We start from the raw sequence: 13,134 nt of genomic DNA, 5'->3' as shown, positions 1-13,134 counted from the left end.
GCGGCGGGTGATTTGAATTTAGTTGCGTTATATCTCTAATTATCAACTGACAGCAATGATGACCCCACGTAATATCAACAAACATTATATGTATACAAGCACAGAGCAATTTTGTTGTGGTAGGATTTGTTTTGTCGAAAATTGTTTTTTTTTTGTGTGTGGTCCCGCACGCACGTCTTTGGCTTGACGTGATTGGCTCGAGCGAGGCGGGTGATTTGAACTGAGTTACGGAGTGCACACTCTTCCTTGCGTTTTCTGTTCTCGCTCTTCCCCCCTTCTTTATCCTACTCTTACGCGCCTTTGAGGCCCGTATTTAGGGTCTCGTCGTATTTATACTCTGTTCCAGAAGTTCCGTGCAGCACTGTGGAAGCTACAGGCCTTCTCAACCAATCAGGAGGGTGAGCACATCTAAGTGTGCCCTTCCGCGCCATGTCGTCTGCTAGCGGCGAGCGCTGCAGCGAAAGCGGCAAGAGCGTCTCGGGACACTATGCAACTGCGCTCTGAGATGAGCTGTAATTAGGCACTTTTAGCTGGGCATTTACGATCCGCTCCGGCCAGACCGGTGAATGCACATGAACGCGTAGAAGGATCTGTAGTGCGCGTGACAGTTTGTTTACAACTCTTGCGGCGCTGACTTCTCCCGCGACCGTGCGCCCGTCACGAGATACGAGATGCTGCTGGCATCCTTCTCTCCCCTGCCGACCCGCTTGACTACTACTCTCCTTGGGGGCGGCCCGCGCCGCGGCTTTCTGCTGCCGAGGAACCAGTTCGTGCTTCTCCTCGTCGAGTGCCTATACCAAGTTTGGTTGGCGCGATGCGAGGCCGTTCACGGAGGAAGGGTTCTGGGCCTTCACGAAGTACTTGCAAAAGTGCGGAAGGAGGTTTGGTTCCATCTCTTCCGTGAGCGGTATCGCCTAGGCGCGAAGAAGTTTCTCGAAGACTGGCACCGACCGGCAGTGATCTATAGTGAGTCCAGGGGGCAACTAACCATCCAGCTATGATGGCGGTACATCTAGCAACACGACTCGGCGAGTCGCCACTCGTTTGCATGATTTGTTTACGCCCGGCGCGCCTTCGCGTCCGTGCACGCACTCGCGCCGCGCGATTTGTTTACGCTTTGCTCGGTGGCTTCCTTCTCTCCTTCGGGGGTTCCCTCCTTCCCGAGGCGCGCGCATCGGCGCGCGCCCCCTTCCTTCTCGCTCCTCACGGTGCGAGGAGGCGCTCGCATTTTTTCCCCCTCCGCCCCGAACTCGTTTCCTCCGCTCGCCGCGCTTTCACCGTATCGTGAGTGCATTTGTTGTCGTCTGCTCGCGCACCCTTTTTGCGCGAGCAATTCAAGCCGCTCGCTGGCCGGAAACCAGCAGGCACAACTTTGCTACGTTTGTCTCGTGCACGACGATCTTTTTCGTCGCGACAGACCGTAGCGTACCCGTTAGCGTAGAACGGGAACCGAGGGGCCGCGAGAGATGTTGCGTCTGCTCGGCGCTTCGCGCTGAGCGGGCGCGGCACCCTTGTCCGGGGAGGACCGTTCGCTCAAAACAAAAAGATCCCGCTCTGTAACCCGGGGCGGGAACCCTACCAGAGCGGACGTATTTGGATGATGAGGGGTTGATGAGTGTTATAAACTCTGGGACATGGTGCTTTCGAGTGCCAAGCTCCCCTTCCTTTCTGACAACGGTAGAGTGCGACCATCCTCCTCTTTTTTTCCCCTTCACCCTCCTACCTCTCTCTTTCATGCCCCTACCCTTGTCGGCCTGTCCTGTGCGACGCTTCAGGACGCGCTGCATCTCGCAGGCTGTGACGATCGCCGCCGCTCTGCCCTCGCTCTACCCTCGCTACTGCTACGTTACTCTGCTTCCTTCATGACGCGAGCCTAGTCTAGCGGCTTTGAAACGCACCAAGAACACACTCATACATGCGCACGAAACGGTCCGTTATCGGAAGGATCATAAATAGCGATGGAAAAGAACAAAAAGCACACCAGTAGAGGCTCATCGCGAAGCGTCATTCGCTAACCCCACTTTTTTAAATGCGAAGCATTTCTTAGCGAACTTCTGCGATTTTGAGCGTATCTATCTATCTATCTATCTATCTATCTATCTATCTATCTATCTATCTATCTATCTATCTATCTATCTATCTATCTATCTATCTATCTATCTATCTATCTATCTATCTAGCCGCCTACGACTTTGTGCTCTCCTGGCCGTTTCGTTAATCGGATGTATACCAAAATTGGTGTGGCATAACATGACCTTATTACGAACATAAATGACAGGTCATAGCATGAAAATCATGACATGCATGTCATGAACAGCATGATTTACATTCCACGGCCTTGGGGCTCTTGCGACCGTACCGTTAGTTTCATATATACCAAAATTGGTATGGCGTGACAAGAGTCCATGACAAACATAATGACAGGTCCTGACATGCAACTCATGACCCGCATGTCATGTGCAGCATGATTTACGTGACATGGTCTCGGGGCGCTCGCGGCCGTTTAAATGAATGGATATATACGAAAACTGGTATGAGGAGACATTTCTGTATGACAAACATAACTGACACGTGGTAACATGAAAATCATGACATGCATGCCATGTACGACATGATTGACATGTTTTGCTCATGGCGCACTCGTGGCCTTTTCGCTAGATTGATATACACCAAAAATGGTATTACTCGACGCGACTGCATGACGAACGTAAATGAGAGGTGGTAACATGAAAATCATGACATGCAAGTCATGTACGACATGATTTACATACCAAGCTCATGGTGCCCTCGCGGTCGTTTCGCTAGACTGATATACACCAAAATTGGTGTATATCATACAGGCGACGCGCCTGTATGACGAACATGAATGACGGGTGGTAGCATGAAAACCATGATATGCATGTCATGTATGTCATGATTTATATGTCACGCTCATGGTGCATTCGCGGCCGTTTCGCTAGCTTGTCATACACCAAAATTGGTATTGCCTGATGTGACTGTTATTGATGATGATGATGATGATGTGACTGTATGACGAACCTAAGTGACAGGTGGTAACATGAAAACCTCACTCAACTTCACTTCGTTTTCTCACCCACACATGGCTATGCTATATATACATGGCTGTGCTATACATGGCTTCGCCTATACGTGACGCCAAGTGACATGAGACGACGACAGCATACGATGACGACAGCCCTGGCCTCTAAAGCGCTCTGCACTTTAAAAATTACAACATCTCCCGCTAAAGGGGACCATGAGGCGATGCGAAGCCGGAGCACTTGCACGATCGCGTTCCGTTGGCGTTCGTTGGGCATGCTACCGACCTCGCGTCGTGGAACCCGAAGAGGAACTCTACGCGCGTCGTGTCTTCCCTCTAGCCTGGCCGTTAATTCTCTCAGGGCGAGCGGTGAACGCGGTCGTCAGGCGCGAGAGGGGGGGGGGGAGCGAAGAAGAGGAGGGAGAGGGGGAAGAGACGCGCATGCGCTCATCGCGGCGTTGCGCAGGAGAGGGGCACACCATCTCCCGCTAAAGGGGGCCATGAGGCGATGCGAAGCAGCGTTTCGGCATGTCGAGCCCGCGTTTCAGAGGGGGAGTGGACAGAGGAGGAGAGAGGGGGAAAGGGAGAGTGGGGGAAGGTCTGTGGAGAGGATTTGCGCATGCGCAGTAAGGGTGGTCACGCCGCACACAGTTTGAGCCCCGCCATAAGATGCTTCGCAACTAAAAATGCCATTAACGAAGAGAAACCATGCACATGAATATATATATATATATATATATATATATATATATATATATATATATATATATATATATATATATATATATATATATTAGAGCTGTGCGAATAGCAAAATTTTGGGCGCGAAGCGAATTCGAATATTGAAGTGTGAGTGCGAATCGAATCGAATATTTTTCGAATAATTCTCGAATATTTCTAGAATATTTTTCGAATACTTCGAAGCTAAATTGCAGAAAAAAAAGTTGAGAGGATTCCTAAGCATATTCTTATGAGATAGCAACATGAAAGTGTTTCTTTTCACTAGGTTGATGAAGCACTGGCGGGGTGGTGTTTCATAGTTGTCTTATCAAGAATGAGGCAATGTAGAGGCCGAATTGTATTTATGTACATGGTTTGGTGCAACCAAAGTGTTGCCGATAACACTTTACACGTGATAGGCGAAGATGCCGTTTCCTCAGCCTCTCCTCCTCTTTCTGTGGAACTTCTGTGGAAGCCCAACTGATGAGGCGGACAAGTTCCAAATCTGCCTCCTAGACGTCTATATTATAAGAACATCTGAAATTTTGGATGCTAAAAAGCTTCGGCTTCCGATTTTTCACATTTCGCGCCCAAATTTCAGGTCCAAAACAGCATTAATTGAGCCCCCACCTCTGCCACATTTTTCTTCTCCATGTTGGAACCAGCGTTTTCTTGAGTTACGGTAATGCATTTGCGACCGTAACGGAGCTTGAATGGCAGCTTTGCCGCAATACCAGGGTGTGATGAGGTGAAGCATATTGAAAATCTAGGGACCACTTCCAATCGGACGTTGACTGCTTCTTGGCAAAGTTCGACCGTAACGGAGCTTGAAAGGCAGCTTTGCCGCAATACCGGGGTGTGATGAGGTGAAGCATACTAAAAATCTAGGGACCACTTTCAATCGGACGTTGCCTTTTGGCAAAGTTCGACCGTAACGGAGCTTGAAAGGCAGATTTGCCCCGATACGAGTGTGTAATGTGGTGAAGCATATTAAAAATTTGAAGGGGTCACATTCAATCGGGTGTTGTCTGTATTTGTTTTTGGGAAGTTCGAATAGTTCGAATAGTAAAATTCCAGTGCGAATCGAATCGAATAGCAAACACTATTCGAAAAATATTCGAAATTTCGAATATTCGCACACCCCTAAGATATATATATACATATACTTATAACACGTTCCCCGTGCTTTCCGCCAAAGCACCTTGCCTAAAAAAGTAGCCTGGTAACGACGAGGGTTCTTTGGTTGGAAAATAACTCGAAAGGAAGCTACAACATTAATTAGAACTTAATTAGAACACTAATTAGAAATGGAAGCCAACTTTTACGACTTTTAAGTGGCACATTATACAAGGAGACTCTTTCCGTATTTGAAAAACTGACACATGTCTGTTGGCATTTAGGTAAGTTATTGCCGTGTTTGAGTAAAAGGTGAGGCATCCTTAAATTTTACGAACATTTTGTTCGTAGATTTTAAGGAAATTTCTTTCAGTGTAGATGGCGCGACGTGCGCGCGTGTTGCGCGCTTTAAAGATCGTCGCCCCGCCCCTGCGAACGCCGTTGCTGTTCGCTCTACAGGGCGTCGTTGCTTTCGTGCGCTTATCTCAAGGAAAGAAGGGGCGGCCGGTGGGGTGCTTCGCTTCGCTCGCTGCAGCGGCCGCGTTTGCGAAAGGAGCGCGCTGTTCAAACAGAAGTAAGTAACAACTATGACAATTAGTTCGCGCTCGTCTTGTGTGTACCTGTTCGTTTGTTGTTGTTTTTTTCTCTACATCTTTCTTTCTATTTCGTTGATGTTCTCTCTCTGTCTCTCTTTTTCTTTCTGCATTTCTTTCTCCTTCTTTCTGTACTACGCTTTACTCTCTCCCCTCCTCCTTTCTCCCCTAGTCACCATCACATCTCTCCTTCTAACGCTCACTTCCCTTTCCCACCCCCTTGCTACACAATACTATACAAGGCTATGCTATGCTCTACTAGCGAGCGTGGACAGCCGAGTGGTTCGGACGCTCTCCTTCGGATCGAGGGTACGCGGGTTCGAATCCCGCCTCGTGAAGAATTTTTCTCATTCCCTATATCTTTCTCTCCGTACTCGTTCTCTCACTCATCGGGGTTATTGCAGGCCACGCCGTAGCGGTGAGCAGTGGGTATTGCCCAAATTCTGCGACCCGTTCTTGATGATGATAGTTTTCGGGCGCGCACTTTACGCCGAGCTAGAGCAGCTTCGCTGTTAAGGCGGGAGGGAAATATTCCATGCATCACATTAAAACAGATCATATTTTTTTATTTCTTGTGCTTCATCTATTAAAGGCACCTATCCTTGACGGTATGATCCGAAGGAAAAGTTACCCCGCCGCGGTGGTCTAGTGGTTATGGCACTCGACTGCTGACCCGAAGGTCGCGGGATCGAATCCCGGCCGCGGCGGCTGCGTTTTCGATGGAGGCGAAAATGTTTCAGGCCCGTGTACTTAGATTTAGGTGCTCGTTAAACAAACCGAGGTGTTCGAAATTTTCGGAGCCCTCCACTACGGCGTCTCTCATAATCATATATCGTGGTTTTGGGACGTTAAACCCCAGATATTATTATTTAAAGAAAATTTAGTCAACGCTAATGGGACCGACAACTGAGCAGAACGTGTGATTAGATCCTGGTAGAAATGAAAAGACCGGGAAATATAGTGACAGATTCCAGCATCCTTTTCGCGTTGTGAGTAGGATTTATATTTTTAAATCGTGCTTAAAAGTAACAAAAACCGGTAGGTTGCGCAGCCTAGTGGAAGAGCCTTCAAGCTAGATTATGATGTCGGTCACTTAATTTGCTGTACGTAGTCACGTAGTCTGATGCTGTCATGCGCGCCATAATTGGTCCTTAAAGTTAGAGTATGCATATTATTATCTATCCCCGCTCTGTTCTGTGCTGCCTACGAGGTAAAAGGAGTTGCACGGTGAGAAGCGGCGCTGCCTTCGCGGCTGCCAGTGGCCCATGTCGAGCCGCGGAGCATGCGCGTGGAGTACACGCATGCGTAGTAAACCGCCGCGCTCGAACACGAATAGCTCTCGCGCTCACTGTTTGCAGCATGTGTTGGGAAGTGTGTATAAGACCGCATATTCGCCGCAGATAGAAAAATCCTGATTACAAAAGTTTCACGGTGTTTTTCACCTTATACCATTCCGCGGCTAGACGCTCTGATCAGTTAGCTTTCCGTTGCGCTAAAGAAAATAGGTGCCCTAAAAATTAGTTGTCAGTCCCTTTAACGCTAAGGAGAGCTTCGCGAGAAATTACTTGTCAGTCTGTTAGTTGCATTGTTCCTGTCCCGTGATGAAGTCATCACCGGACGTCAAGACGTGAACTCATTGATAACAAATTTGGTGTCCTTTCGAGTTTCAAATTGATTTCGCATTTTCCTTTTTTACAGCAAAAACAAAACAAAAACAAAGAAAACGCAAGGACAAGGAAGAAAAAGCTGCACAACAGCTTGACGGGAACCCTGCCCCCTTAGTTTGACAACCAGAATACAGATTGTATATAAATAGAAAAAAACATGGTTGATCTCTCTGTCATAGGAATCGGTATAACACGAAAGTAAAACGTGTCTTCACAGACGTAGTTGAGCGTTTGTTTTGGATTGTTTCGCCCCGAGGGCGAAGGAATGAATGCTATAGCAACAAGTTGTAATGTCACGTGAAGAACGGCAAGCAGCTCGAAACTTGCAACGCGCTACTCAAGCAGAAAGGACGCACGGAACGAACATACTTAGGATCAGCGCGAACTAACAACTGTCACAGCTCGACAGCTAAAGCGCGCTGGTCAAATACAAGGGAGGACGCACGAAACGAACGCACAAGTATACACAGGATGAGCGCGAACTGTCACAGTTGTAACTTATTTGTTTGTCAGCAGCGCGCTCCTTTCGCAAAAGCGGCCGCTGGAGTGAGCGAAGTGACCTTCGTGCTCTTCCTAACTTCAGGCGGGAACCAGTAAACGTTTTATAGCCCGATCAAACGCTCTCCTTTTTCAGAAAATTCAGTTTCTTTCTTTGAAAACGAATAGCATTGCCACAGCTTCATATTCAAGCTGCTGTGGGTTGACGAGTGTGCAGAAGTGTCCAGTATTTTAGTTGTACCTAGCCAGGAGAGCTAAAATAGATTCCCACTTTAGTCTCCGATTAGCCTGCTCAGTACATGTACGCCTATGTACGTATATGTACTGAGCAGGCCGATTTCGCCTCCAACTGTCAACAACTAAGCAATGACCTCACACGACAATAATACCCACATTCTGCCATCAACGACGCGATTAAGAAATCTGAAAAACAGGACCGCCGCCACCTGATAAAAAACACAAAATCCGAACCCGCAGATACTACTCCCAATCTTATTATAACATATTCAGCCTCTTCCCCTAACATAAACCGCATCCTCAGACGGCACCACAACATTCTGCTTGAAAGCGAAAAGCTACGATGTGTATTCCCGGAACCTCCACGCTTTGTCTGCAGACTGGCGAGGAACATTATAGATATTGTAACGTCCTCTAAAGTCAACACTCCTGAATTCACAGGCCCATGCGACAAGCCTAAGTGAATATTCTGTCCAATGATGAACAAAGTGTCCACCGTCACCAGTACCGCGTCTTCATTTTCTTATCAGATAAGAGTCAACTTCAACTGTGACAGCGCAAACATCATGTACCTTCTCGAATGTACCTTATGCCATGCCCAGTACATTGGTCAAACTGAGACTGCGTTCAGAATGAGAATAAACAACCACAGAGCACACGTAAAGTCCCTGCCACACTTTCCTATCTCCAAACATGTTAATAATCTTGGCCACCCCTTTCACACATTTTCTGCTGTGGTACTTCAATCCAATTTCAAAACACGCTGTGGCCGGGAGGCTCGTTAATCGTACCTCATCCACAAGTTTAACAGTCTCTGGTGGCATAAATGAAAGCATAAGCCGACTATCGTGTATGGCCTGCAACGAACCTGAAAAATCCAATTCCGCAGGCAACTAAGTGACCGAGATGCCCAAAAAACTCATGTGTATGTTCGGAATGCAGAATCTGAAGAATGGATATCCCTTTCATTTCTGTAGTGTACGTGATTATGGGTATGGGTGTAGAAAGTCGCATATTTCCTTCATTAATATTATTTTCGTGATTTTATTATCATTCCTTTGTGAATCATCGTGCGTTCTCATTCCTCTGTGTACAGATGATGTAACCTTGTAACCCTTTGGCGGTCGCTTGAACATCGGTTGTTGTTTTCAATGCGTACGTGTGGGTATATGTGCGTATGTGCGCGAGTATATATATGTATATATACATGGATATATGTATGTGTATACGTTTGTATGTGTATGTATGTGCGCATGTTATATTAATGGCTCATTTGTTGAAGGAAATGTCTGATGTACTCCCTCATTCCGCCTGTCCTGCACCCTGGCAAAAAGAATTGCTTGGCGCAATACAAAAACGGCACACAAGGAAGGTCCACAGTGAACAAACACTAGGTAATTTTTGTCAGTATGCATTAACTAGGCCCCCCAAAAGTCCTATTATATCCTGCATCTGTTCTCAATATTGTGCACCGGCGAGCCGCATCTGTGACTTTGCGGGCAGTCCTTGATGAGTGCCGCCAGCGCCTGCAAGGCCTCCGAGGTAAGCGGTCGACTTCAATGGCCACACCGAACCCCATCCCTCAGCTGCACGGGTGGGCACGCACTTAACGACTTTCGGCGCGCTTCTACAAGATAACACACTGAACAAAGACACACGCGCCGTGCGTTGACATCCGGCGTCCGTGACCATATTTCCCTTTAATCCCTACGTGTTTGGACCTCCCCTTTTAGCGCGGTAATCGCGTTCTTCCCTTTGTCACTCGTTAACTTTTTTTTTATCTTTTTCTCCCCGAACCACACACGTAGCCCGGTTTCTTTCGACCTCTCTATTTGCTATTTATTTCTTGTTTGTTTGTGTGTTCTGACCCCGCCTCTTGTCAAGTTCTAACAAACTGCGACACTGTGTATGTCAGTATGTATGTCTCTCCCTCTCTTTTCTTTTATTGCGATAGCAATTATATGAACAGTCTTGGCTGGTTTTTGCCGTCCCCGTCGCCGCCGTCATGCACCGTATATGTATAAATATGTGTATAAAAGTCCCAAAGAAAAATAATTCAGAAAAATGCTTCCGAGGCGCGGAATCGAACCAGCAACCTCTCGCTCCGCAGCGCATGGCGCTAGCCATTACACCACAAAGAGCTGTTCTTTGAGGTAGCTAACGGTGAGCGTTATATACACACCCTTCACCGCTGGCAGGACTCAGAGCCGGCAGGCGCTTATAAGCGTTTCTTCATTACGAGCGAGATGGCGCGAGGAGCGCAACGGGCGTAGGGAGCCTTCATGTGCGCGCCTCCGTGCCTCCGTCGGCGCGCACATGAAAGCTCGCTCGTTTCTTCTAATATTTGCGCAGAGATAACCTTGCCGTTCCGCTGTCTGCTCGCGCGCTATACTCGCGGAGAACTTTTCTTGGCAATGAAGGGAAAGCTACGGGGCGGAGCGTCTGCACATGTACTGCTACGCGTAGTAGTCCGGTTTGGCGCGCGTCTCGTAACGCCGTGGAAAGTGATGGCTGGCGCCGCACTTCGACGCAAACGCTGCTTAGCGTCTAAGGTACGGGTAAAAGGCGCGACTTTCTCACGCACGCAAAAACGCAAAGTGACAACGTATAAAGCAAAGGAAATACATATATCTCGCTTGTGAGCGCTGCGTTCCGTCTCAAAAAGCTACATGTAGAAAATGAAGGAGCATTTTATATGTCTCACGCAGAAAATACGGACGCAATTATGGGACTACATTCATTAGCGGTAGGATACGTGCATTGTGGCTCTGTAGCCTTCGTTTCATTGCCAAGGAAAGTTGTCCGCGAGTATAGTTGCGGCCGGCCGGCGGAAGGCGGGGCAGAATTTTGTGCAGCGTAGCAGCGCGTCCATCACGGGCCGCTTTTCTTGCTATCGCATTCATTGCTTCGCCCTTGCGGCGAAACTGCGACTTATTTTTGCTGTTGTTCTGGCCCCTCCCCTTGTCCCGTTCCAATGAATCGCGACGGTGTGTGCATCTGTGCCTGTATTGCGAGAATCTGTACTTAAACCCGAGCGCAATGTCATAATGTCATCTCTTTGGTAAGGCCGGTCCCCGGCCGAAAGCTCAGAATAAATGTTATGTTTCCACTGTGTCTTCCTCTTATATATTTAACTGATAGCCAGGAATCTTCTTTTGAAACATTATATATATTAAGTATAAAAATAGACGCGCTTTTATAAAACACAACTGTTTATTTTGTAGACGTGTTTCTGTTGGTTCGTCTGGTTTTGTCTGGTTCTTGTGTCTCACGAAGGTCACATGGTTTTGTGACGTGCAGGTGAAGGCGCTTTTGTTCGACGCGACCAAGGAATAAACTTTATTGTTGTGAGTAGCGCCCATGTGTCTAGTGTATCTTCCTATGTGTCCTCGTCTACACCAGTGTTGCAGAGTATCGGTTTCTGCACTGCCTTTATGATACATTTACACCAACTGGCCCACTTACTGCATTTCTGCAATGAACTGCCGTAGCCGATACTGTGAGATGTAGATAGGGGTCTCTGTCAGGCTCTCGCACATTTCTTGATCGTGTGCAAGTAAAGATACATAAGTGACGAGAGAATGGCGTGTGTGCTCGCAGTCTCCAAGCGTGTCTGTAAGGGCTACTTCTCGAAGACGGCGTTCGAGTTTCACGACGGCGAGTCGGCGGGCACCGTGCCGTACATGGCGCCCGAGATCCTCAAGCGGCGGCCGTACGGGCGCGCCTGCGACTGGTGGTCGGCCGGGGCCACCATGTACAAGATGATGACGGGACGCGTGCCCTTCCGCGGTGAAACGAAGGAGGAGCTGAGCGACAAGATCATCAACCAGCCGCTTAGGTGGCCTAAGGTGGAAGAGCACCCACACTCAGCCACGCCCGAGGCCAAGGACATGGTCTTCAAGATGCTCAAGAAGAACCCCGCCGAGCGCTTGGGCTCAGCCACGTACGCCGAGATCAAGGGCCACCCTTTCTTCAGCGGCTTCAACTGGAAGCGCCTGTCCAGCACCAAAGAGCTCTGCCACATCCCCGCCATCGGTGACTGCATGACCCGCAAGAAGGAGGCTGGCAAGCCGGACCGACTAAGTAAGCACCGCTTCGGCTAGGCCGCTGCTGCTGGTTATACAATGTTTATTGTTCACAGCGTGTGCCGTCTTTGTGGACCGCGTGGTTTCAGCAGTGATGCCATATGAGAGCAGCCGCTTTTCCGCTTTCTTTTTCCGCGTTCACTATGATCGTTCGCACATTGTGAATCGCACATTGTGTGTCGGATCATCTACATTTTGTCTAAAGTTTGAGGCCCGGGTACTTAGATTTAGGTGCACGTTAAAGTACCCCAGGTGGTCGAAATTTCCCCGAGCCCTCCACTACGGCGTCCCTCATAATCATATGGTGGTTTGGGACGTTAAATCCCAGATATTATTATTATACATTTTGTCTAAAGGCGGCACTTTTCATACCAAGTTGAGATCAGTGTACTTTTCCACGCCCACTGAACTGAGTCAAGTTTCCAGTATATTTCCTGCTTGGTAATCTGATGGTTTGTGCTAAACGATATGCGACTGCAAGTCGTATAGATTTCCGGAAAATGAGTGAAAAATCGACTGCGTGTTCCCGAATCATGTCCTGACCACTTTGTGTTTGTGACGTCAGAGCCTTCTCGTCCAGGGTAATACGGTGTACTGGAATGGGGCAGCGTGTCGTCTGGAGCCGGAAACGTGGCTCCTTTTGCGATGACAGCCTGCCGTGCTAAAACACACCTGTCTACTCTCTGTCGATGAGTCATTTGGGGGGAGCGCAGATTCACTTGGATCTGTAGTCGAAGTTGCTGCGTTAGTTGTGCATGTTCAGAGTTCGCCGATGGCTCCCTGCTCTTTTTTATGTGACGTTCGCGAAAGCTTGCTTTTTATGCATTACGGTTCATGCAAAACGATTAGAACTCCTTTTGATCACAAGAAGCTTTAAGTGCATTTCTGCATTCTGGCGTGTGAAGTGCGTTATCGCGGGAATGAACCACCGAGTACACCGTCGCTGTAATCGCCCTGTCCCGAAGAGCCGACGCACTCCGCCATGTCGCCAGATGAGGCTAGCATTGCGGTGGGGCAGTTATCGTAGACATTATATAGAAGAAACAGCTGCCCATCTCAATTTCGACATATCGTTTATTCGTTATTTAATAATATTGATCAGTTTCGATGGCAGAGAGTCAAGTGAGGCGATAAAATAAAGAAATTTGCAGGCATAAAATAGGATCAACTCGCGCAAG

General features: G+C 48.2%; 1 protein-coding gene across 1 annotated transcript in view; it reads left to right on the top strand.

Annotated features, from left to right (window-relative positions):
* LOC119372293 (microtubule-associated serine/threonine-protein kinase 2) overlaps positions 1–11,974 on the top strand; it is a 109,454-nt gene extending 97,480 nt beyond the window's left edge. Inside the window, exon 6 of the mRNA XM_037642769.1 lies at positions 11,472–11,974. Within this exon, the coding sequence (XP_037498697.1) occupies positions 11,472–11,974 (503 nt within the window). The remainder of the gene's footprint in view (positions 1–11,471) is intronic.
* The last annotated feature ends 1,160 nt before the right edge of the window (positions 11,975–13,134 follow it).

The sequence above is a fragment of the Rhipicephalus sanguineus genome, chromosome 10, assembly GCF_013339695.2.
Source record: "Rhipicephalus sanguineus isolate Rsan-2018 chromosome 10, BIME_Rsan_1.4, whole genome shotgun sequence".
NCBI lineage: Eukaryota > Metazoa > Arthropoda > Arachnida > Ixodida > Ixodidae > Rhipicephalus > Rhipicephalus sanguineus.
The sequence above is the reverse complement of the archived record's forward strand: the minus strand, read 5'-3'. Positions and strand labels throughout refer to the sequence as shown.